The 24,023-nt window shown below is 38.0% G+C and overlaps 2 protein-coding genes across 2 annotated transcripts; both read left to right on the forward strand.

The window, feature by feature from the left end:
- The first annotated feature begins 646 nt into the window (after nucleotides 1-646).
- isca1 (iron-sulfur cluster assembly 1) lies at nucleotides 647-9,251 on the forward strand. The gene is made up of 4 exons (XM_079813703.1): nucleotides 647-802; nucleotides 6,357-6,410; nucleotides 6,511-6,616; nucleotides 8,215-9,251. The coding sequence occupies exons 1-4, from the start codon at nucleotides 722-724 to the stop codon at nucleotides 8,361-8,363; spliced, it is 390 nt and encodes a 129-aa protein (XP_079669829.1). The 5' UTR covers nucleotides 647-721; the 3' UTR covers nucleotides 8,364-9,251.
- A 4,126-nt stretch (nucleotides 9,252-13,377) lies between these two features.
- Nucleotides 13,378-22,099, forward strand: ccno (cyclin O; the record flags this gene model as incomplete). The annotated part of the gene is made up of 3 exons (XM_079814246.1): nucleotides 13,378-13,545; nucleotides 18,884-19,069; nucleotides 21,596-22,099. The coding sequence occupies 3 exons, from the start codon at nucleotides 13,378-13,380 to the stop codon at nucleotides 22,097-22,099; spliced, it is 858 nt and encodes a 285-aa protein (XP_079670372.1).
- Between the last annotated feature and the right edge of the window lie 1,924 nt (nucleotides 22,100-24,023).

Consider the following 24,023-nt stretch of genomic DNA (forward strand, 5'->3'; position numbering starts at 1 on the left):
TTACAATACATCTTTTAAATTATATTTATTTTTATAATCATTCACTACTTTATAATCATTCAGCAAACTAGACGTCCTCTGACTTTACGTTAAAATGAGTTGCGTAATATCACAAATTGTTACATGGTAGTGTCAAAGTCTGGAGTAACGGTCACTCATAGGCTGTATAAGCTGTCACTCAAATAATCAACCAATCCTGTGCGTTCGGTGAGTCGGGCGGTCCTTGGTGTTTACAATACATCTTTTAAATTATATTTATTTTTATAATCATTCAGTACTTTATAATCATTCAGCAAACTAGACGTCCTCTGACTTTACGTTAAAATGAGTTGCGTAATATCACAAATTGTTACACGGTGGTGTAAAAGTCTAGAGTAACGGTCACTCAAGGCTGTATAAGCTGTCACTCAAAATAACCAACCAATCCTGTGCGTTTGGTGAGGGCCCGTTCCTTGCATTCCTTGGTGTTTACAATACATCCTTTGTATTATCATTCAGTACTTTATAATCATTCAGCAAACTAGACGTACGTTAAAAATTAGTTGCGCGATATCACAAATTGACACACGGTGGTGTCAAAGTCTAGTGTAACGGTCACTCATAGGCTGTATAAGCTGTCACTCAAAATAACCAACCAATCATGTGCGGTTGGTGAGGCGGGCCTTCCTCGCATTACCGTTGGTGTTTACATCCAAACACGAAGCGCTTAAGTAACTTCAAAATGTCAGCCTCCATAGCACGGGCGACTGTAAGGGCAGTTAGCAGACGGAAAATACTGCCAACAAGAGCCGCTTTAACGCTGGTAAGTGTTGACTCAGTTTTCGAACAAACGTTTAATTCTCAAATACTTGAGATAGCATAACTTACACGACAGAGGCGTTTAGTCGTAGCTCGGATATCTGATCAATAACGGTTAACAACACACAACGTCGCGCATTCGGTGACATTAAGATGGATATTCCAACTTTAGAGCTTGTTATCGCAATGTGGTTGAGTTGTTTAAGTTAAATTTGACGTGAAGGTCAGACTTTGGGCAGGTTAGCCGTTAGCAGGTGCGATCAAGCGCTTAATCATGTTTATGTATTAAGTTAAGCTCCTGCATCAGAACCTTCTAGATCTCAGCCCTCTAAATATATTGTTGTGCCTTTTAAAGTGGTTGTCTTTCACATTACTTGTTTGTCCTGTCCGGGCGAATAGGAGCGGTTGTTTAGGGTGAAGTCAGGACAGCCCATCAGATAACAGGCCCATAATTTGGGTTTGTTAAAGACCCTGAGCTTCTCCAATTTCAGCATTCCTCTGCTGTAACACAAATGTTTACCGAGTAACGTTACGTGCTAAAGTTGATCTTTATACTTTAAACAGTACTGTGTGATGCTAGTTACATATTTAATGGTTCTCAGAGCAGTTTTAACTTTGTTTACTATGTGTAAAACAGTGTTTGCAAGCAGTCATTATTACTCATTTAGCAGACACTCTTATCTAAAACGACTTAAAGTAAGTTAGGCTTTTTACCTTGATTGCTTGAATAGGGTAACATGTCAACTAAAAGATGTCACCATACTTTCCCTATTTGATTATTCGCAGTACAGAAAGCCTTTTTATTTATTTATTACAAGTTTCTGAATTTATATATATATATATATATATATATATATATATATATATATATATATATATATTAGTTTAAATGGTGGATTTTGGAATTGTTTTTTTTATTATTTTTATTTCATAGAAATTAGGTAAATGAATGAACAACCTTCAGAATATAAAACTGAAGTGAAGTTTTCTTTACAGGAAAAAAACTCATTTTGAAAACACTGAAATCTACAGAACCGATCCAAATAGATAAAGTGAATATATCAGGGCTCGACATTAAGCCGGTTCAGTTAATCTGTCACTCACTTGTCAGAGTAAAAAATGTGCTTGTCCGGAATTTTTTTTATTTTTGTTGTGATGTAAATATAATTTATTCTGAAGCAATATTCTCACCAGTGTTCAATCAGCTTCGACATATTTAAATCTGCATATTTGTGATATTTTTACCCTTTATTTTTTCCATAATCTTATTAAATATAGGCTATGCTTCAGCTTTCATTTTATATTTTTTAATTTGATCTAGAAATTAAATTAGAATAAGACACTATAGGGCTGTTACCAATCAAATTCAATAATTTACACACAAAAAAAATTACAACTGCGTTAAATAATGTTATGGGATTGTCTTAAAATTAAAATAATATCGTTTATCGCAATTATTTCTGGGATAATATATCGCGAAACAAAAAGTAGTTATCGTGACAGGCCTAGATCAGGATTTTTTAACTGACTAGAGGTGCAGAACGCCACATGGCAACTTTTCGGGACTGCACCAAGCAAAAATCAATCGTAATCATTACAAAGAGTAAAGATAAAGCGTCTTACAAGGTCTGCGTGCATTCATTCTAATGGCTTGTTTTCCCCCACGGCATATGACGGATATGACGTTTTGTGGGCGTTCCTAGTAATGCCGACCAAGTCTAAAAACGTTCCGAAACTTGTTTGACTCCTGAAGGAGTGTATTTGGCACAGAAATGCTCTGTCCAACTTTTTTTTGGCCATGTTTAGCATGATAATCAATTCTTTAACAGTGTAAATAAGTCAGAATGCATGAAATGGCTTTAGACATCCCCTTTAAAGAATACTAAAAAGGTTGATGTCTAAAATGAATGAGGCGGAGGATAGTGAATGACGATATAGAATAAAGTAGTTTAATGTGTATTTTGTATGTTTTCTTTCCACTAGTCTGAAGGAAGACCTGCTATAGAAGCAAAATAACCCACAATCACAAAATTAACCTGTGCATGTGCATCCCTTAAACCAGCTATCCTCCTTCATCTCTATCAGCCTTGATATAAACGACAATCCCATGCATGCGGGTTTCCATTGTCAATGGGACCTCAGACATCCTAGTGTTTACATTTGCTATATATAGCATCTTCCAGAACTCGAGCCACATGTGAGTGTCTAGACGCCACACAAAGTGGTTTAATCTGGATGATTTAATGTATTCGATTGTTTTTGTCCAGTCACCCATAATTCATCAGCGTCTCCACATTCTTTGAGAAGGTGTTGGCGACTGAAGTGGAATTATTGAAAAGTTTAGGTGAAATTTGAACTTGATGGACAGTTTTCTTTCTTCTAGTTAAATATTTTTTAGTTAAAAACAGAATTTGAATATTGTCTTTGTAGCAAACTTTAGGGGAAAAACAACTAAAATATTGCATTTGCAAATAGTTAACTAAAGGACGTTGATTTGACATCGCTGTATTTTATTGTAAAAAGGATCAACGTTACATTTTCAATCTTAAAGGGTCATGAAACCCTAAACCAGATTTCCTGAGATTGTCTTCCATGATGTTACCATTTGTTAGTTTTGAATGTGGCAGAAAACTAGTTAATTTTAAACCTTTTTGCTCCATTATCAACTTCCTGGTTTAAATTCGTCTTCATGGCAACGTTATAAGGCTGTGACGTTTTCTCGTACTATAGTACGGCGATGACCCATCGGTGTCTCATAATTATTCATGAGTCTGCGTGTCTTTATCCTATGAGAAGACGCGTTGCTTAATTCATGCTTTTAATTATTCGTGACCGCACGCGTTGATAGGCATTTTCCTCTGACTGGCGCTTCAAACAGTGAGATTGCACACAGTAAGTGAGAGATGCATTAATGGATAAAAAACGAGCGTTATTTCCGCTTCGTATGAGTTTCTGCGTTGTCTACGTTCTCTTCAGTTGATCCTGAGTCTTCACACAAATGCGATTCATCCACACTGTGAGTGTAACCGTTCTTTACGGCCATTTAAAAAGCGTACCTTCCATTGCTAACCAAACCATCACCTGCTGTTAGCATCCCATTGACTCCCATTCGTTTTGGCGTCACTTTGACAGTGAATATCTTTACCTCTGAGGCATTTAAAGACTCCATTTGACCATTGTTTATTTCTAACAAACACGACAATTTATAAAAGGCTCCATTACCTTATATCTGACACTATCGCCCCGTTGAAGCCGTTTTTGTAAAAAATAGGCTAACGATTGCGTCATAACCACGCGACTCTGTCGCACAGTAGAGAAATTACCATATAGACCCAATCTTTTACAGTCTATGAGGCAATCGGGGGGACGTGGAGACATAAAGTTTTTTTATTTAACCTTTATTTATCCAGGTAAACTGTTTGAGAACCACTTCTCATTTACAAACATGACCTGGCCAAGAGGCTACAGGAATAAATCAGAACATACTGTACATAGTACATAGTCAAACACATGACACATAGAACAAACAATTGAATTAAAAATCGGTGGACCACAAAGAAAAGAAAAAAAGAAAAGAATAAAGTGCTTAAATTTGTATGTATAAATATGGTTCATGATTATCTGCAGGAACAAAAGTCAACTATGTAATTTTGGAGGTTTTGCTTAAAGGTGGAGATTGGGATCAGAGATGTAAGTTTCAAGGTATTTTGTAGTGTGTTCCAGTCATGTACTGCTGCAAAGCGGAAGGCATTACGTCCAAAGGTAGTAGAAGTAGAAGGGGTACTAAATTTAATCAAATTACTTGATCTTGTGTGATAGGTGTTATGAACGGCATGAAGAAGAGATGACAAATAGAGAGGTGTCTTGCCCAGGATTGTCTTGTATATGAAGAGAAACCAATGATGAAGCCGCCGGGTATAAAGGGAGGGCCAGCCCACCAGTTTATACAGGTCACAGTGATGAGTGTGAAAGGGTGCATTAGTGACAAAACGGATGGCTGAGTGATAGATTGTGTCAAGATTTTTTAGGGCTGTGTTTGGTGCCATTCTGTAGATAATATCGCCATAGTCCAGAATTGGCAGTACTGTCATCTTAACGAGGGTGCATTTGGTAGCATGAGTAAAGGAAGCTTTATTGCGAAAAAGAAAGGCTAGTCTCGCTTTGACTTTTGTTTGAAGGTTATTGATGTGTGTAATGAATGACAGGGATAAGTCCAACCAGATACCTAGATATTTATATTTTTTGACATACTCCAGAGCCATACCGTTCATGCAGGTGATTGTAAGTGGAGTCTCAGTTACCGGTTTTCGGCTAAAAAGAATACATTTTGTCTTATTGGTGTTAATACGGAGGTGGAGATTGTCAAAAAACTGCTCTATAGAGGTGAAACTGAGTTTGAGACTGGAAGCCGCAGAATTAGGAGAGGAACCAACTGAGTACAAAATGGTATCATCTGCATAAAGATGAATCCGGGAGGTGCCAGCAGCTCTGGCTATATCATTGATGTAGATAGAAAAAAGGGTTGGGCCCAGTATGGAGCCTTGAGGCACACCTTTAGAGATAATAAGTGGGTCTGACATAATGTTTTCACTCTTCAATTGCTGGGCACGGTTGGTGAGATAATTGGCAAACCAATCACAGCTAGAGGAGGACAGACCAATACTGGAAAGCTTATGTAAAAGGATCGTATGGTCGACAGAGTCAAAGGCCTTGGCGAGGTCTATAAAGGTGGCAATACAGACCTGTTTGCTGTCTAATGCTGTAATTACATCATCAAGGACCTTTGTGGTGGCTGTTATGCACCCATGTCCCGTCCGAAAACCAGATTGCATGTCAAATAATATATGTTTTTTATCCAGGAAATCATTTAGTCAAGGGAGAAGACCATAGAGAGCCAAAAGCAACGGGACAAAATATTTCAACAACGTGATTCAGATTTCACTTTGCACAAAGACTTACAACTGTCAGACCGGTTGCTCACGTCACATCTACATCATCAAGCTCAGTCTGAGGCTGTGCAGTTCATCAGCCATCAGGAAGTGATGCTTCTAACTGACTTCACTTTTCCCCGTTGAAGTCTATGGGGTCGCTGTGTCCATTTCTTTTACTGTCTATGATAAAAACTCCACAAAATAAGCCTCAAGTTACCAAAGTTATGCAACAGCGTGTTCATATATATTTTTCGATGCAGAGAACAAATTGAGTGTGCATTTAATTGTCCATTGATTTATAGCGGTCACAGGATATATATGTATTTGTGTAACGTGAGCTTACAAATCCATGTGTGTATTGTGTTGTGTGTAACTTAATGGTCATTTGTGGGAAGCTTTGATGCTTTTAATGAGTGCGAAATAAAATCGTCAGAAGCCGTTGATGTGCTGTCAGTCTCCACTCCGCCGCTAAACCACGCCCACTTTTATAGCACTTTTCAAAACTGTGGTGAGAACTGACTGCTGCTGAAACAGGGGGTTTCATGACCCTTTAAATGACCTCTGATCATGATTTTGTGAAATTCTTGTGCCACAAATGACCAATGAATATATTTTCTTTATTTCCAGACGCCTTCAGCTGTGAATAAAGTAAAACAGCTTTTACAGAATAAACCAGAATATGTGAGTATTTGTTTTCTTATTATTCGTCATAGGCCTCTGCAGCCTAACTGATGCATTTTCCCCGTCTCATTCGTGGGATTCTTCATCTGTCTTCACACAGATTGGCCTGAAGGTCGGTGTCCGAACCAGAGGTTGCAATGGCCTCACTTACACTCTTGACTACACTAAAGAGAAGGACAAATCAGATGAGGAGGTGTTGCAAGATGGTGAGTTAGCAAATTACAATATTCTATTCTATTTACACTACCATTCAAAAGTTTGGGGTCGGTACGATTTTTATATTTATTACTGACCCCGAACTTTTGAACTGATGTCTATTATGTAAATTGTATACACACTAGGGCTGGGTAAAAAAAATATAGATTATATATTTACAAAACAATATAGATTCCTAAAAATCCCAAGAATCGATTAGTCATCCTGTTTTCAGTAATGAATTAAATAGTGTAGCGAACTTCCCATCCAATAAATCACAATCATTTTTGTGCTTTATTACTATTGATATGAAACAATGTCTCAGATTTTAAATGACGTCTATTTTTTTTACGAAATTGCTCTGGTGTAGCTCCAGAGAACCGGCAGATGAACAGATCTTCTCTTCCGCCTTAATACCAGTAACAGCGCAAAATAAACATTTCGAAACTTACCAAAATCCATATCATGTCACCTAGAATCACTCAATCAGTGTTTCAACCGCAGAAAGATGTGAGTGTTTACAAGCCATTTCAATGTCATGTAACGTCACATTTACCTCAGAAAAACCATATCCAGTGTCCATACACTGCAAAAAATGCTCTTCTTACTTAGTATTTGTCTTGTTTTCAGTCCAAATATCTAAAAAATCTTACATTAAGAAGCATTTACTAGACAAGCAAAAGTTTTTGTCTGATTTTGGGGGAAAATAACTCAAAATTAAGTGAGTTTTTGCTTAAAATAAAATGAGCAAAATAATCTGCCACTGGGTTAAGCAAAATAATCTTAATTCAAACAGAAAACAAGAGTATTTTGCTTACCCCATTGGCAGATTATTTTGCTTATTTTAAGCAAAAACTCACTTAATTTTGAGTTATTTTCCCCCAAAATCAGACAAACTTTTGCTTGTCTAGTAAATGCTTCTTAATGTAAGATTTTTTGAAAACAAGACAAATACTAAGTAAGAAAAGCATTTTTTGCAGTGTAAACTCATTAGTCAGCTAGAAAAATGAACTCTAGAGAGGAGCATTTTGCTAATTATATGCACCATATTACATAGGTTATTGATTGTCATGTTTAATGTTCTTCAATATTTAATGGATGTATGTATGAATAAATGTGGCAAGTTTTTATGATAGCCACCATTTAAATGTTTATAACTAATTGGAGGGGAATTATGATTATGTAATTGTAAAATTAATATTAAAACTTTATTATTATTAAAAAAAAACATAATTTAGTGTCATTTTAAGTGTTTGTATACAAATCAGTCAATTTTTACCTTCAATATTAGTAGGCTAATGTAGTATCAACCGACTCCCATAGTTTACAACATTAGTTCAGAAATGAGTTTTCCTTGAGAAAAGTACCTGTATATATATATTGTACCTGAGATATATATATATATATATATATATATATATATATAAAATAATCGATATTGAATCGAAAGCTTGTGAATCGAAACCGAATTGTGAAATTTGTGTCAATACCCAGCCCTAATATATATATATATATTACTGACCCCAAACTTTTGAACGGATGTCTATTATGTAAATGTATACACACACATGCAAATTTAGTTGATCATATTAGTGTTGTATTTGTCCAGGCGCGCGAGTGTTGATTGAGAAGAAGGCCCAGCTGACGCTGCTCGGCACGGAGATGGATTTCGTGGAAACGAAGCTTTCCAGCGAGTTTGTATTCAACAATCCCAACATCAAAGGGACGTGTGGATGCGGGGAAAGCTTCAACATATGAACCTCACCTCATCTAGAGCTCCACCCTTCTGGGACATCCCATCCAATCAATCCTAGATGTGAGCTGGAGAAAGAGACTGACGCATCATTTCCTGTGCCGCCACCGGTCACCTCAACACAAGCTCATATTTCACACAACACTGTTAGAGGATCATTAGCGTAAACACTGTGTTTCATGGCTTGTACACACTTTGAGCAGCTTGATGTGTATTTAACATGTGCCTGTATGTCATGCCGCTCAGAGGAGAGGTAGAACTGCACTCCATATTGTTCATTTTTGATAATCCAGCTCTTGTGTTGTGCTGAACCTGCTGAATGTACAACACAAGACTTCCTCGTGGTGGTTTTCTGCACTTTTGGTGGATTGTGGACCAGCAGATCAAATGTGTAATATTACATAATATTAAAAGATTCATCTGCCTGGTGCATGTTCATTTTAATATAACCTTTGCCCCATAATGTGATCATGTGCAGCACAGGAACTGATGCCATTTAGAGAAGTTTTAAGATGCAATTGTTTGACTTGAATTAGTTTTCTGTTTGAAGTGTTTGTGTAATATGTACATAACCATGTAAATCCCTTCGACTGTCTTTAAACGCACAAATAAACCTACGTTATACTTCAGTGCTGTTTCTTGAATGAAATCCCTTTAGTGTCCTGAATGTGGCGCTGTTACTAAAGAAATATGGCCTTTTTAAATTTAAATTCCCTCCCTGAGTTTCCATAAATATCACTTCTCTGATTATACACACAGATATTTAAGATAAGTGTTGATATAATGGGAATATTCGGATGATGATAAATGTGTTAACTCGATTTATTAATAATTGAACTTTGTTCTGTTAAGTCTGCGTTAATTGGTTAAAAGGAAAAATATAAACCGATTGGAAAATATATTTTACATTTATGAATAGTTTTATTTGTATTCATTTTAGTGCTTTGAATCGATTCTTTTTTTTTTAACTAATTAGTCGCATTTTTTTTCTGTAATTAATTTTTATTAATCGAGTTTGTGATATTTTGATATTGTAATTTCAGTTACTCTCCAAATTAATGAAGAAACAATTTAAAGACAGCATATTTTAAATATGTATTCACTCTAAAAAATGCTGGGTTGAAAATGGACTAACCCAGCGGTTGTGTTAAATGTTTGCTTAAAACAACCCAATCGCTGGGTTAGTCCATTTTCAACCCAACTTGGGTTGTTTTTAACCCAGCATTTTTTAAATATGTGTTGTAATGGTATCTTTTTATGAATGAAGGCCAGTATCACTGATGTCTCTATGAAACATTAATGACATTACATTACAGTATTACTGAAAGCTGCCAATTTCAACATTTATTAGGCTTAAAAAAAATTGATTATAAATAATTGAATTGAACTTAAAACAATCTTTACATAAACCCATTATAATAAATGTTTTATTTTCCTGTGGCCTTCCCTGTTAGACATATGCAGAAATGTAATAAAGTTATCAAAACCTTTCTTAACTGCATAAATAATATATGAAATATAGATTAATCATCATTAAAGCTAAAAAAAATTCTGTTCCCGTTGTTCTTTGATGAACATTAAAGGGATAGTTCACCTTTTGTAGAACACAAATGAAGATCTTTAGAAGAATGATTGTAACCAAGCAGAGAGAGCAACCGTTGACATAGTAGGAAAAAAATACTAGTCAATGGTTGCTCTCTCTGCTTGGTTACTGTGCGTTCACACCGCCGCCGGCGAGAGCGTCAAACTTCGCTCTGGCCGCCCTGCCATCGACGCTGTAGAAAATTTGTGGACGCGCTGCCGCTCTGACGTAGATCGAATGCTTGGTCTTTTTTGAAACAGCATTTAAAGGGGCTGCAAAGCAAACAATCATGTTGACCGGCGTTTGTGCTGACTGACCACAAGTAGGGTATAACCGTATAATATAACCTCATGAAATCATTTAAATGTGAAAGTTAAAAAAAAGCAGATCGATGGAAAGAACTTAACAATTATAGTTACATGTTTGCTAACGAAATAAACCAATTAAAAGCCATTTGTGTGGTGTATAAATAATGTTGCGCATCTTATTATCAAACCCGCCGCACCAGCAGTGATCAACCTCCTCTATTTTGCTTGGGAACTAATGTGGTCGGAACCCAAGTTTACAGCACTGCGTTCTCTAGAATCATCTCAAGCGGAGCACTTCTACATTCCCATTGGTTGCCGCCGAAGCGCGTCGTAGCTCATTACCATAAAGTTGACCTGATCCCAACTCTCCTTGACACCCAAATCGTCCAAGACGCGCCGAGCCGCTCTCGCCGGAGCTCGCCGCCGGGCTCCCATTGAGAATGAATGACTTCCGGCCACTTTGACGCTCTCGCCGGCGGCGGTGTGAACGCACAGTTACAATCATTCTTCTAAAGATCTTCATTTGTGTTCTGAAGATGAACGAAAGTCTTACGGGTTTGAAACGACCTGAGGGTGAACTATCCCTTTAAAAGTGCAAGAGAAACGTTTAAGTCATGAACAGCGTCAGGTGTTGTCATCTCTTATTTACAGTGATTACGACATGGCATGAACTCAACCATCTTTTCTCCTTTCTCCAGACACATAACAGCTGAACGACTGCTGTATTTCTGATACGCCTCACAGATCAGATCAGTCTATCTGTATATATCTTAAAGGGTTAGTTCACCCAAAAATGAAAATTCTGTCATTAATTAATCACCTTCATGTCGTTCGACACCCGTCAGTCCTCCGTTCATCTTCAGAACACAAATGAAGATATTTTAGTTGAAAGCTGATGCTGAGAAAGGCTTCACACAGGCCTCCATTGGCATTCAGTACATTTACACTCACAAGACGGATAAAAGGCACTTAAAACGTTGTTACAAAGTCCATCTCACCACAGTGACTCTACAATAATTTTACGATGCGACGACAATAGTTTTTGTGCGCAAAAAAAAAAACAAAATAACACCTTTATCCAGCTTGTTCTTGTCTTCCGTGTGCGCCTCCACGACGCATGCGCGAGAATATGACGCAGATCCGGCGTTCGAGAATCCATGAAATGCACACTTTAACCCCATTTTGAGAACTATGCCGAGACCTAAAGCGCGATCAATGTAGAATTCAACAGCTTAGACACGCGCGTCTTCCTCTGCTCGTAAACAAATCGCTTCTGGGTCATGTGTCCGAACGCCGGATCTGCGTCATATTCTCGCGCATGCGTCGTGGAGTCACACACGGAAGACAATAACAAGTTGGATAAAGGTGTTATTTTGATTTTTTTTGCGCACAAAAACTATTGTTGTCGCATCGTAAAATTATTGTAGAGTCACTGTGGTGAGATGGACTTTGTAACGACGTTTTAAGCGCCTTTTATGGGTCTTGTGAGTGAAAATGTACTGAATGCCAATGGAGGCCTATCTGAAGCCTTTCTCAGCATCAGCTTTCAACTAAAATATCTTCATTTGTGTTCCGAATATGAACGGAGGTCTTACGGGTGTCGAACGACATGAGGATTAGTAATTAATGACAGAATTTTCATTTTTGGGTGAACTAACCCTTTAACTACAGCTTGAATGAATTGCAACTTTACCTTGCAAGCCTGCCAGCATATACAAAACTGCCTCTCTATTGACTCCCCCACATACAGTATATTAATGTGTGAACGGAGCTGAGAAGATTTAGTTGTTGTTGCTGGACAGTTGCTATTATGTCTGAATACAACCCAGACTGAAAGGAAGGGAAAAGCTCTGGCTCCTTTTCTTTTTAGACAGAGTTTCCTCTTTTTGTATCTTTCACAGCTGCGTGGCTTATTGGTCTCCAATTTCTCCTCTCTTCAGGTCACACAGATGCTTTTAGCTTCCCTTTTCTTGTGTCTTAAGAGTTTTGTTTTTATGAAGTTCTTCATCATCATCATCATCATCATCATAACATATCTGAATAATTCTCTCAAAAGCAGTAAACAGAGAAAGTCATTAAAACACTTAAACTCATTTCACTCAGTCGAATGACACATTCATTGATGGGGATCTGTCAAGTCTTTATTTCACCCTTCAATTAATGATTTGCTTTCTTTGTAAATGAGGCAGAGCCTCATTTAATCATTTAAAGGAACACTCCACTATTTTTAAAAATAGGCTCATTTTCCGTCTCCCCTAGAGTTAAACACTTGAGTTTTACCGTTTTTGAATCCATTCAGCCGATCTCTGTATCTGGCGGTAGCACTTTTAGCATAGCTTAGCATAGATCATTGAATCTGATTAGACCGTTAGCATCTCGCTCAAAAAAATTACCAAAAACTTTCAATATTTTTCCTATTTAAAACTTGACTCTTCTGTTGTTACATCGTGTACGAAGACCGACGGAAAATGAAAAACCGATATGGCTAGGAACTATTCTCTCATTCCTGCATTATAATCAAGAGCTTTGATATGATATTCACAATATTACACACGCCTGAAATAGTCACGTTGTCACGTAAAAAAAAATCCTGAAACCTAAAAATTGATTGGTGAATTAAAAATAAATCCTATTGTTTTTGCCTATACATGTAATTTCATGTCATTTAATTTTTTTTAACAACTGAGTCCTGGTGTCAACTACAGAGGACATATCATAACATATGAATAAAATATAATTTTTCAAAAATGTTTTTTTTTTTTTTTTTTTTTTACATTTGTTTCTTATGCTCTAAACCATCTAATGACATGAACAAATACTAAATTCAAAACACTTTTTTTTTCTTCTGGGTCCCAGGAGGATAAATATATATATTTTTTTTATCGAGTGCCGCGCGTGCATCTTGCATGGGCGACACAAAAGCGACACCTGGCGCTCCCGTGGGACCGTTGCCATGGTCACGCGTGTGCGCGGGCTCTATAGCGCCCTACCGTGCGCGCTAAAACACCCGGGAAAGACCCGGTTTACAAGCACCAATCCACCTGAAAACACTGCATTCGACCGAGACACCGTGTGGTACAGGATGCCGATCATCTTTCAGCACAACCTCCATCCCAGCGTTAGAGAATCATGTCTTCATTAAGTGACTCTGGCTTCGAGGAAGACCTCCAGACTTCTCCAGTGAAGAGTTCCCGATCACACGGGCACGAGCGCGATTATGAGGAGAGCTGCTTCATCATCCAGAGGCACAATGAGCTGCAGTTCCTCGCGCAGAACTGCCTCGCGCGTCAACCTCAGGTGAGACGAGCATACACACTCTCACACACACATTACAATTGTGTTTTCAATTTGTATTATTCATGCATTTGTTGGAAAAAAAATAATTGAATTGATAAAAAAATGTTAGTGTTACAAAAAAAGGTGCAATATGTAAGATATTTGGATTAAATATCCAAAAACCACTAGAACAGTGTTATATATTTTGTTTACTTGTGTATACTTCAGGGCCGTGCAGAGAGTTCGTCAGGGGCAGGGGCTCAAATGTAAAAAAGGGGCAATATATAAATTATATATATATATATATATATATATATATATATATCCTTATGCTCATCAAGCCTGCATTTATTTAATCAAAAATACAGATAAAACAGTAGCCTAATATTGTGAAATATTATTATATATACTTTTTAACTTTTTATTATACACATTATATCAGAGAATCAGAGAATCTTGAAAAGAGTATCACAGTTTCCATCATTGACATTAAATCCTCATATTAGAATGATTCCTGAATGATCATGTGACACTGAAGAGTGGAGTAATGATGCTGAAAATCCAGCTGTGATCACAGGAATAAATTATATTTTAAATTATTTTAAAATGAAAACCATTATTTTAATATATTTCGCAATATTGCTGTTTTTTATCAAATAAATGCAGGCTAGATGAACATAAGAGACTTCTTTCATAATGCTACATAATATTAAAAAATGGTAATAAGTCCTTTCCTTTCACGTAACCATTTCGCCAGCCTACACTTCGCTTAATAGGCCTGTAGGAGCCGGTGGCACTTGGGTTTTGTTAACTTTGATAGTTTCATGAAATAGTAAACGGTGTATCAATATACATAAATACAAGTGAATTTAACACTACTTACCATTAATGTGACGTTTGCTGCTGTGGTTTTGTGCAGGGATTTGTTTGTTGTCTGTTAAAATTCATTTTGTCAGTGATGCAATTTATAAAATTAGACAAACCGCAGGAAATCGTTCCACAAACGTTAGTTCGTCTGTCCATGTAATTTTCAACCGATTTATGAATAAGAATAGAAAATTACCGTTTCACATCGCCCAATGGAATTTGAACTTGCTTTGCCAGATCACGATTGTTTGGTGTATATACATGACAAACAGGCATTGGGGAATTGTGTAATACTTTAAAATATATAGCTAATATATAGATTTGTAATTAAATCAACACATTAGCTCTGATTATGGATGAAAAAAAATATATTGGCTTACTTTTTTCCCGTGAGGCCACACACTCTCTGAAAAGACCATATTTGGCTCGAGAGCCGCTTCCGAACCGTGGAAAATCAGCTGTCAATCAAAACGCACGCGACCCATAGCAACGCGTTACGGCAACGCCTCAACAGAAAACGGCTTTTGAGCCGTTCGTTACTATTGTATACATTGTCATGTTATAATAATTACATTTATTTAGTTTTATTGACCACGATATTATCATTGATATTTGTCTGAGAGGGGCACTTTTGATTCATTTTGAAAAAGGGCAGGGGCTCGAGCACCCAAAGTATGATAAAACAGCTGCGTTATCTCATATACGCATGAGCGGAAGAGGAAGCGGAAGCATGTATCGCACTCGTTTCTCATTAGCAATCGCTCCGGCTGCTTTCAGTCCTACCCTGCTTCAAACGACATGATTTTTGCCCGCTTCCCGATTCTTTTCCACCGGCTGTCAGGTGAAGACGACCAGATCTCCCAAGATTCTTGGGATGCACCGAAATGAAAATTCTTGGCCGAAGCCGAATAATAATAAAACACTTGGCCGAAGGTAGAAGCCGATTACCAAACGCGTTTTTTCCCGATTTATTTTGCCAATTTTTTTCACCATTGCATAAATTAAATAGTTAAAGTGTGCTTTTTACTATTTTGTCTTGCTTTTTTAAAAGAGAAATACATTACAAAACTACAATTTAAAAATATTTATTTAACACTGAACATTTTTTTGCATTCAGGCAGACATTATACAAACAAAGCACAATATACATTTTTATTATTTTTTATGAAGTAAAAAAAATAATATATTTTTATTTGGCCATCTTATCTTTGGCCGATTATGCCTACAGGTCTCATTATCAAATCACTGAGGGTGCTCTATTAAAGTGCAGATGTAGACTAACGGCTCCACCACAGCACTGAGTGTACACTGAAACATTTAAGATTATTTAGAATTTCAAAAATATTTTGCAACAAATATTTTTCTATTAATCTATTAGTCTGCCTTTGCTTTAATGCGTTACTATTTCACTGTGTCACTTCCGAAACTTTGCAGCGTGCAATTGGCCATTAATCCTTTTTGCAACATTAAAAACACTCGTTTTATTCAATGGATTATAGACTGTAGACTCGAAAGCAAGCCAAGACCGCACCATTTACAATCACTAAACGCTGTCGCTATGTCACTTCCTCGCGATCTCACAAAGGTCAATGAAGCTGCTAACAATGCACAATAATTATCTCACTTGCGTCGATTCGTGTCTACACTTTGTTTGTTCATGAGTGGTTTTGCGAGCCTGTCACCGCTGCAGAAACACGTAAATGGATACGACGTTCTACAGACACAAATATGCATTTGCCAATATATTATTACGGTATCAACTGAGGGTGCTCTTGCTTGCATTCGAGGGTGCTTAGACAGTGTCTGCAAACGGCCATTTTTGCGTTTATCTCGGACACTTTAATGCTTCCACACTTCCGACATGTTTGCTGCATTTAGAAGCGTGCGCGCCTCTCTCTGCACTGGTTGCTATATTTGATCGCGTCATCAAAAACGTCATTGTTTAGTTAAATTTATTCGGGCTTTTCACTTATTCGGCCGAATAATTCCGGTTGCCGAACATTCGGTGCATCCCTCCAAGATTCCACGCTCAATCTCGGCGTCATCAAGCTACGCCTTTGCTTTGACTAGGCAACCTCTAGTGGCAAAAACGAAAAATTTTTTTGCCTTTTAGCATGAATATGAAAGGCCCTGTCCCAAATGGCACCCTAAACCCTGCGGTCTTCCTCTAAGTCCGCACTTTCACGATGTAATGCCGCTTTGACTGCTGGGAAGAAGTCTGCTGCGTAATCCGCACCAGTGTTGAATGGCACATAGTGCACTATATAGGGGATAGGGGACGATCAGACAGTGTAAATATGCTTTCCATTGGGGTGAATGAAGTCTGGTTTCACGTTAGTGTCACACGAACCGCCGGTCCAGAGACACGATAGCACAGAGCGGATCATGTGATCAAGTCGGCGCAGACCAGAAAACGTATCGGACCTGTTTGAATTATGCACAGAATGATATTTTAAAGCGATAAGCAGTGTTGGGGAAAGTTACTTTGAAAAGTAATGCATTACAATATTGCGTTACTCCCTTAAAAAGTAACTAATTGAGTTACTTAGTTACTTTTTAAGAAAATGAATGCGTTAAGTTACTTTTGCATTAATTTTTCTCACCTGGGCTGGGCTTGTTTTTGTTTTGTTTTTTTTGTGCAACGGTAAAGACCTCTTCGTACCAAAATTGAAATAATAAGCCCCAGGCTGAGGTAAAAATGCAGATTCCCGCATGAACAGTAGAGGGCGCAGCTCCATTCTGGATAATGGGAGAATAGGATGCAGGAGAAAAAAGTTTTACCAATAAAAACAAAAAATCTAGTAATTTTCATCATCAAAGGTCAGCAGCAAGACATTGGTAAATTAAATATAAAGGTAAATTAAATGCATACAAATAGTTGTTTTATTTAACATTTAATTATTGGAGGTTTGCATAGTACTCTGATTTTGCATTTGACTGATTTTATTCATTTTGAGGAGTACAGAATCTTTATTGTGCAAGTGAGATGAATAAATGCTCACATTTAGTCTAGAACTACAATAACCATCATGTTCACACACACACGCCTCTGCACTTATTTTTCTCAACATGGGGGCAGGAGAGCTGTCAGTCAAATTAATGTGAAAAAGTAACTCAGATATTTAGTTGTAAATTTGAAAAGTAATGCGTTACTTTACTAGTTACTTGGAAAAAGTAATATTATTACGTAACTCAAGTTACTTGTAATGCGTTACCCCCAACACTGGCGATAAGGAGGAGATTAGGAGGAGGAAACTGAGGCTTTACTGAGCTCAACGGCTCTGGCCGAGCTGTGATATAAACTGAACGCTATTGGCTGTTTTTAAAAAGGGGAGGAGCTGTTCGATATGCCCCGCCCTGTCTTCCAGTTTCAGTGGAAATTATATCGACACATTGAATAATGCTGGACTTTAAATATCAGAACTGTTTTAAACATTGATAATAATCAAAGAAACATACAACACCACAACTGTTGAGAAAAAGCATTTGCGCATTTGTACTTATTTTGAATCAGTAATTACTTCACGACCGCTAAAAAAGTATGTCCTACTCTACTAGTATGAATGTAATCTACTACATTCGCCATGTTGTCATTGTCATGTGACCTACAGCGTCGGTTGCGTCGTTTCACTGCTATTCACAAATCCTCTCCAGTGGCCTGATGGGATAGTGAAGTGTCCATCATATGCACACTTCAGACTCTCTCCAGAAGGAGTAGGTCATCCAGGGACTTTTTTATGAGTATCAAGAATTCAGACAGACATTTTTTTTTAATTAATTATAATTTGTTACATTTATATAGCGCTTTTCTAGGCACTCAAAGCGCTTTACATAGAAGGGGGGAATCTCCTCAACCACCACCAATGTGCAGCATCACCTGGATGATCCGACGGCAGCCATTTTGTGCCAGAACACCAGCTGATTGGTGGAGAGGAGACTGAGGGATGATACCAATGGTATATATATGGGGATGATATGGAGGCCATGATGGACAGGGGCCAATGGGCAAATTTGGCCAGGATGCCGGGGTTACACCCCTACTCTTTATCGAAGGACATCCTGGGATTTTTTATGACCACATAGAGTCAGGACCTCGGTTTAACGTCTCATCCGAAGGACGGTGCTTGTTACAGTATAGTGTCCCGATCACTATACTGGGGTGTTAGGACCCACACAGACCACAGGGTGAGCGCCCCCTGCTGGCCTCACTAACACCTCGACCAGCAGCAACCTGGTTTTCCCAGTTGGTCTCCCATCCAGGTACTAACCAGGCTCAGCCCTGCTTAGCTTCAGCGGGAAACCAGTCTTGGGCTACAGGGTGATATGGCTGCTGGTTGAAGCCATTTTGTCACACACTCGTAGAGAAGTATCCGGATATTCTTCTGACATCTAGCCGGTCTCCTCTATTACTGTTGTTGTTCTTTCTGTTATCAATGATATTATTGCTTTGCCTGGTAAATTTTTTTAACCTGATTTGTTTATATCCTCATAGATTACGGCAGAGGCTCGCAGCAAACTGGTCAGCTGGCTCATAGCGGTGCACAGACAGCTCAAACTGTCTTTTGAGTCGTGCTGCTTGGCTGTGAATATCATGGACCGTTTCCTGATCACGACCTCAGTCGCCGCAGACTGCTTCCAGCTACTGGGAGTGACATCTTTACTGATCGCCACAAAACAGGTGGAGTAGAGCACTCTCTTTTACTCAGCAGGTTCACGGTGGTTATAAAAATAGCACTGTGTCTGGTTATTGTTATTCATTTTAGTTATTGGCTATTAAAGGACAACTCCAGTGAAAAATAAACCTAGGGGTAATTAACACATGGTTACCGAGTAGATCGTTCTCTGGGATGCGTTTTCATGAAAATCGAATGTAAAGAGTTTTATCTCTAAAAACAGATTAGCTTATAACGCGAGTGAATGGGGCATAGAATAAGTCAAAATTAAACGCGTACACAGACAGGAGGAATCTTGGAAAACAGTCTCGACAAGTCGAGCCACGAACGCTGTGCTAAGTGAGTTGGTCGATAGGAATTATCGCAGCTTAGCACAGCGTTCGTGGCTCGACTTGTCGAGACTGTTTTCCAAGATGGCTCCTGTCTGTATACGCGTAATATACTGTCTTTATAAAGTATCTTCTTATTAAACTGTTTGTACACTTACAAAGTTCTCAATGCTTCGGTTTGCATGTAGGAACCCTCATTATGCTACCGTGTTAGTGTGAGGCTATTTTGAGCCTTGTTAGTGGTATTAACTAGCGGTTTAATTTGACTTACTCTGTGCCCCATTCACTCGCGTTATAAGCTAATCTGTTTTTAGAGATAAAACTCTTTACATTCGATTTTCATGAAAACGCATCCCAGAGAACGATCTACTCGGTAACCATGTGTTAATTACCCCTTGGTTAATTTTTCACCGGAGTTGTCCTTTAAGGCCCGTTCACACCAAGAGTGATAACTATAAAGATAATATGACTATATTAGCGTCCACACCAGCGGACATTACCGTTCTGTTTTTTTATAAGCACAGTTTTGTCGTCTGACGTTTTAAATGCTTGAGCTAGCATGTTTCTAACATGAATTAGCTAATTTTGCTAACATGTATTAGCACGTTGCTAGCATCAAGTAGCACATTGCGTCCATGTTTGAGGTCATTGCTAGAATGAATTAACGCATTTCTAGCATGTTTTGACACATTGTTAACATTAATTAGCATGTTCGTGACACGAATTAGCACATTTTCTAATATGTTTTAACACGTTCCTAGCATGAAATAGCATTTTTACACATTGTTAGCATGAATTAACACACTGATAGCTTTAATTAACATGTTTTATAATTGTTTGCATGAATTAGCATATTGATAACATGTTAACGACATGTCTAACATGAAGTAGCACATTGCTAGCATGTTTTAACATGTCCGTCCATCCATCTATCTATCTATCTATCTATCTATCTATCTATCTATCTATCTATCTATCTATCTATCTATCTATCTATCTATCTATCTATCTATCTATCTATCTATCTATCTATCTATCTGTCCGTCCGTCCGTCCGTCCGTCCATCTATATTTTAAAACTACTTAAACTAGCAATGTGCTAAAACATGTTTTTGTGCATTGCTAGCATGATTTTGCACATTGATAGCATGTTTTAACACATTGCTAGTAAGATTTAAGATTTTTGCACATTGCTAGTATGAATTAACATGTTTTTTGCACAGGGCTAGCAAGAATTAGCACGTTGCTTACATGTTTTAGCACACAGCTAGAATTAATTAACATATTTCTAGCATGTTTTAACACATTGTTAACATTAGTTAGCATGTTCCTAGCACAAATGAGCAAATTGCTAATATGTTTTAACACGTTGCTAATAAGAATGAACATTTTTACACATTGTTAGCATGAATTAACACATTGATAGCATTAAGTAACATGTTTAGCATTGTTTGCATGAATTAGCATATTGATAACGACATGTCTAACATGAAGTAGCACATTGCTAGCATGTTTTAACTCGTATTAAGGTTTAAGATCTATCTATCTATCTATCTATCTATCTATCTATCTATCTATCTATCTATCTATCTATCTATCTATCTATCTATCTATCTATCTATCTATCTATCTATCTATCTATCTATCTATCTATCTATCTATCTATCTATCTATCTATCTATCTATCTATCTGTCCATCTGTCTGTCTATATTTTAAAACTATTTAAACTAGCAATGTGCTAAAACATGTTTTTGTGCATTGCTAGCATGATTTTGCGCATTGATAGCATGTTTTAACACATTGCTAGCATGAATTAAGATTTTTGCACATTGCTAGTATGAATTAGCATGTTTTTGCACATTGCTAGCTTGTTTTAACACATTGCTAACATTAGCATGTACATTTTTATGTGATAAAGATGTACTTAAGTCCTACCGAAGTGGGTCAGAAACACTATAAAGTTCAACTAATTGCATTTAATATAAACTTAAACTCTTAATAAATTTTCATTTAATCGAACATGTAGTCAAGTGTCTGAAAAACATTACATTCAGTTCACACACAAGAATATCATTTCTGTAACAAGTAAAAGTATGCTAAAGCGTTCTTCCTTTCCACAAGGGTTAGTACACACTCTTCAGGTGCAATTGATCACACATAATGTGAATCTGAGTGTGTTCTGATTGTCTTTGTGTTTTCCAGGTTGAAGTGTATTCGCCTCGCATCACACAACTTCTGTCGCTTTGCTGCAACTCTTTCTCCAGAGAACAGCTGTGCAATCTGGAATGCCTGGTCCTTCTCAGACTCAATTTTAGACTGGCTGCACCTACTCTGGCTTTCTTTCTGGACTATTTCACCAGTCGCCTTACAGGCGGAGGCATCGATAAGATGGTCGGCGCACAGGACACAAACGCGTGGCAGGAGCACAGAGCGGCTGAGATGAAGTGGAAGTGGTTGGCTTGCAAAGTGTGTGAACTGAGTCTGGCTGACTACACATTCAACAAGTACATGCCTTCTGTGATTGTGCAGTGTGCTGTGAAACTGGCTGAAGATCTGCTGAAGACACAGTCCACGGACAACAGCGCTGGCTCACTGAAGACATCCGAGTCTTTCTGCTTTGAAGAGTTCCCACCGCTATTTCAGCAATGCACAGACGATCTGAAATTGTTGGTTTCTCTCAATCAAGATGCAGTGCTGGACTCATAATCCATTATATCTGCTCATTCATTCTATAAAACGATCACATGGAAAATTGGCTAAAAATGCAAAGATTGTCCCAGCATGCAAAACATAGAGAGATACTGAATTCTTTAAAGGTGTCATGAACTGGCTTTTAAAAAAATGTTTTATACTGTTGTCTGAGGTCTACTTGTGAAGTTTGCGTGTTTTTTACATTCAAAAACATCATAATGAATAAGTAATAGGCTATTTTCTGCCCTAGTTTTGAGCCTCTCTCAAGACACGCTTGGTTTTTATGGGCGTGCCGCACTGAAGACTTGGAAGTAAACGCCCACTGCTAGGATTGGATAAGCTTTGCATATTTAATGAGCTTCGGCTCCCCCATGAGTATGTGTGAGGCATTGTTTTGAAAGCGTGTGGGAAAACAGCAACCGGAATGATTCGTCCCACAGGGCTCGCAAAAGGTCTTTATCAAACAAACACAATCATTTATCGCTCATCCACCAGCAATTAATATGAATGTTATTTTATATTACTTGGCCCGCCCGATCGGTGGATATACACGTGCACCAAGTACGTTGCAGACTGCATGATCAAAACTTCCGCAATTGTATTTTTCCTTCAAATATCAAGTCAAGAGAGTGAACGCACATCAAGAAAGGAATGTTATTTCACTATTTAAAGGGGTCATGAACTGGCTTTTTACATTTTTTATACTGTTGTCTGAGGTCAACTTATGACGTTTGTGTGGTTTTTACATTCAAAAACATCATAATGAATAAGTCATAGGCTATTTTCTGACCTGGTTTTGAGGCTCTCTGAAAAACGCTCGGTTTTGATGGGCTTGCCGCACTGAAGACTTGGAAGTAAACGCCCACGGCTAGGATTGGATAAGATTTGCATATTTAATGAGCTTCAGCTCCCCTCAGTACATGTGGGAATTATTTGAAAGCGTCTGGAGAAACGCTCACAGGGCTCGCAAAATGTCTTTATCAAACAAACACAAAGATTCATCTCTCATCCACCCGCGATTGATTGGAATGTTATTTTTGTATTACTTGGCCCGCCTGATCAGTGAATATAACCACAAACCTTACACATACATACACACACACACACACGTGCGCGCAAGATAGGAATGTTATTTCACTATTTAAGATAGCCCGCCGGTGATACGTTTTGGTAGCCCGTCTGAAAAACACATAGCCCCGGGACGTTTGGCTTTACGAGCACTGGTATTACAAGTCCGTGTCTGATCACGAATGAACCAATAACACCTCAAATAAAGGATTCTTCAGCCTTTGACTGTGTGCTAAGGTATGTAATCAATAGATATTAAACGAGCTGTAACAATGCAATACTAACACATATAAAAACATATTTTACTCACATAAGTGTGTGTTGCACCGTTCCTAACGGATCCAATATAGAAGGCACAGCATTGTGTTTTAATCTCAATAAAATTCCAGCAAATCCAGTCTCGACCTGTGTCTTGTTTACAATCGATTCCGCGGTGAAATGAAGCGAACAAACGCGCAATGTCTTACACACTTGAGCTGGAACCGGCATGTTTATCGCTCCCTAGCGCGACCCGTTTAGCTCCACGAATCGGTGGGCGGCCTTGAGGCGGTGCTTCTGCATCCTATGATGTCAGCGGTCGACATATTCTGAGATCTCTTGTTTTCTGGGCCTGGTGTCAATAAAAGCTTTTCTTTGACTAACAAGGACGTTTTCAGCTCTGAAACTTAAAGGGTATTCTTATATCTCCTTCTTACATTCTTATATATCAAAGGCTCAAAGGAAAGTTGATTTCTCAATTCATCACCCCTTTAAGATGATACGTATTGGTAGCCCGTCTGAAAAACACATAGCCCTGGGACGTTGCGCTTTGCGAGCCCTTTGACAGCACGGTAAGTTATGTTTAGTTAGACATGTACACAATGTAACATTG

Source organism: Gobio gobio (genome assembly GCF_949357685.1).
Source record: "Gobio gobio genome assembly, chromosome: 4".
NCBI lineage: Eukaryota > Metazoa > Chordata > Actinopteri > Cypriniformes > Gobionidae > Gobio > Gobio gobio.

Bases quoted from the DNA above. Each gene is read 5' to 3' on its own strand.
- isca1 (XM_079813703.1), top strand. From the start codon at position 722: ATGTCAGCCTCCATAGCACGGGCGACTGTAAGGGCAGTTAGCAGACGG. The intron at 803-6,356 runs GTAAGTGTTGAC...CTTTATTTCCAG, and splicing joins CAAGAGCCGCTTTAACGCTG to ACGCCTTCAGCTGTGAATAA. The intron at 6,411-6,510 runs GTGAGTATTTGT...GTCTTCACACAG, and splicing joins TACAGAATAAACCAGAATAT to ATTGGCCTGAAGGTCGGTGT.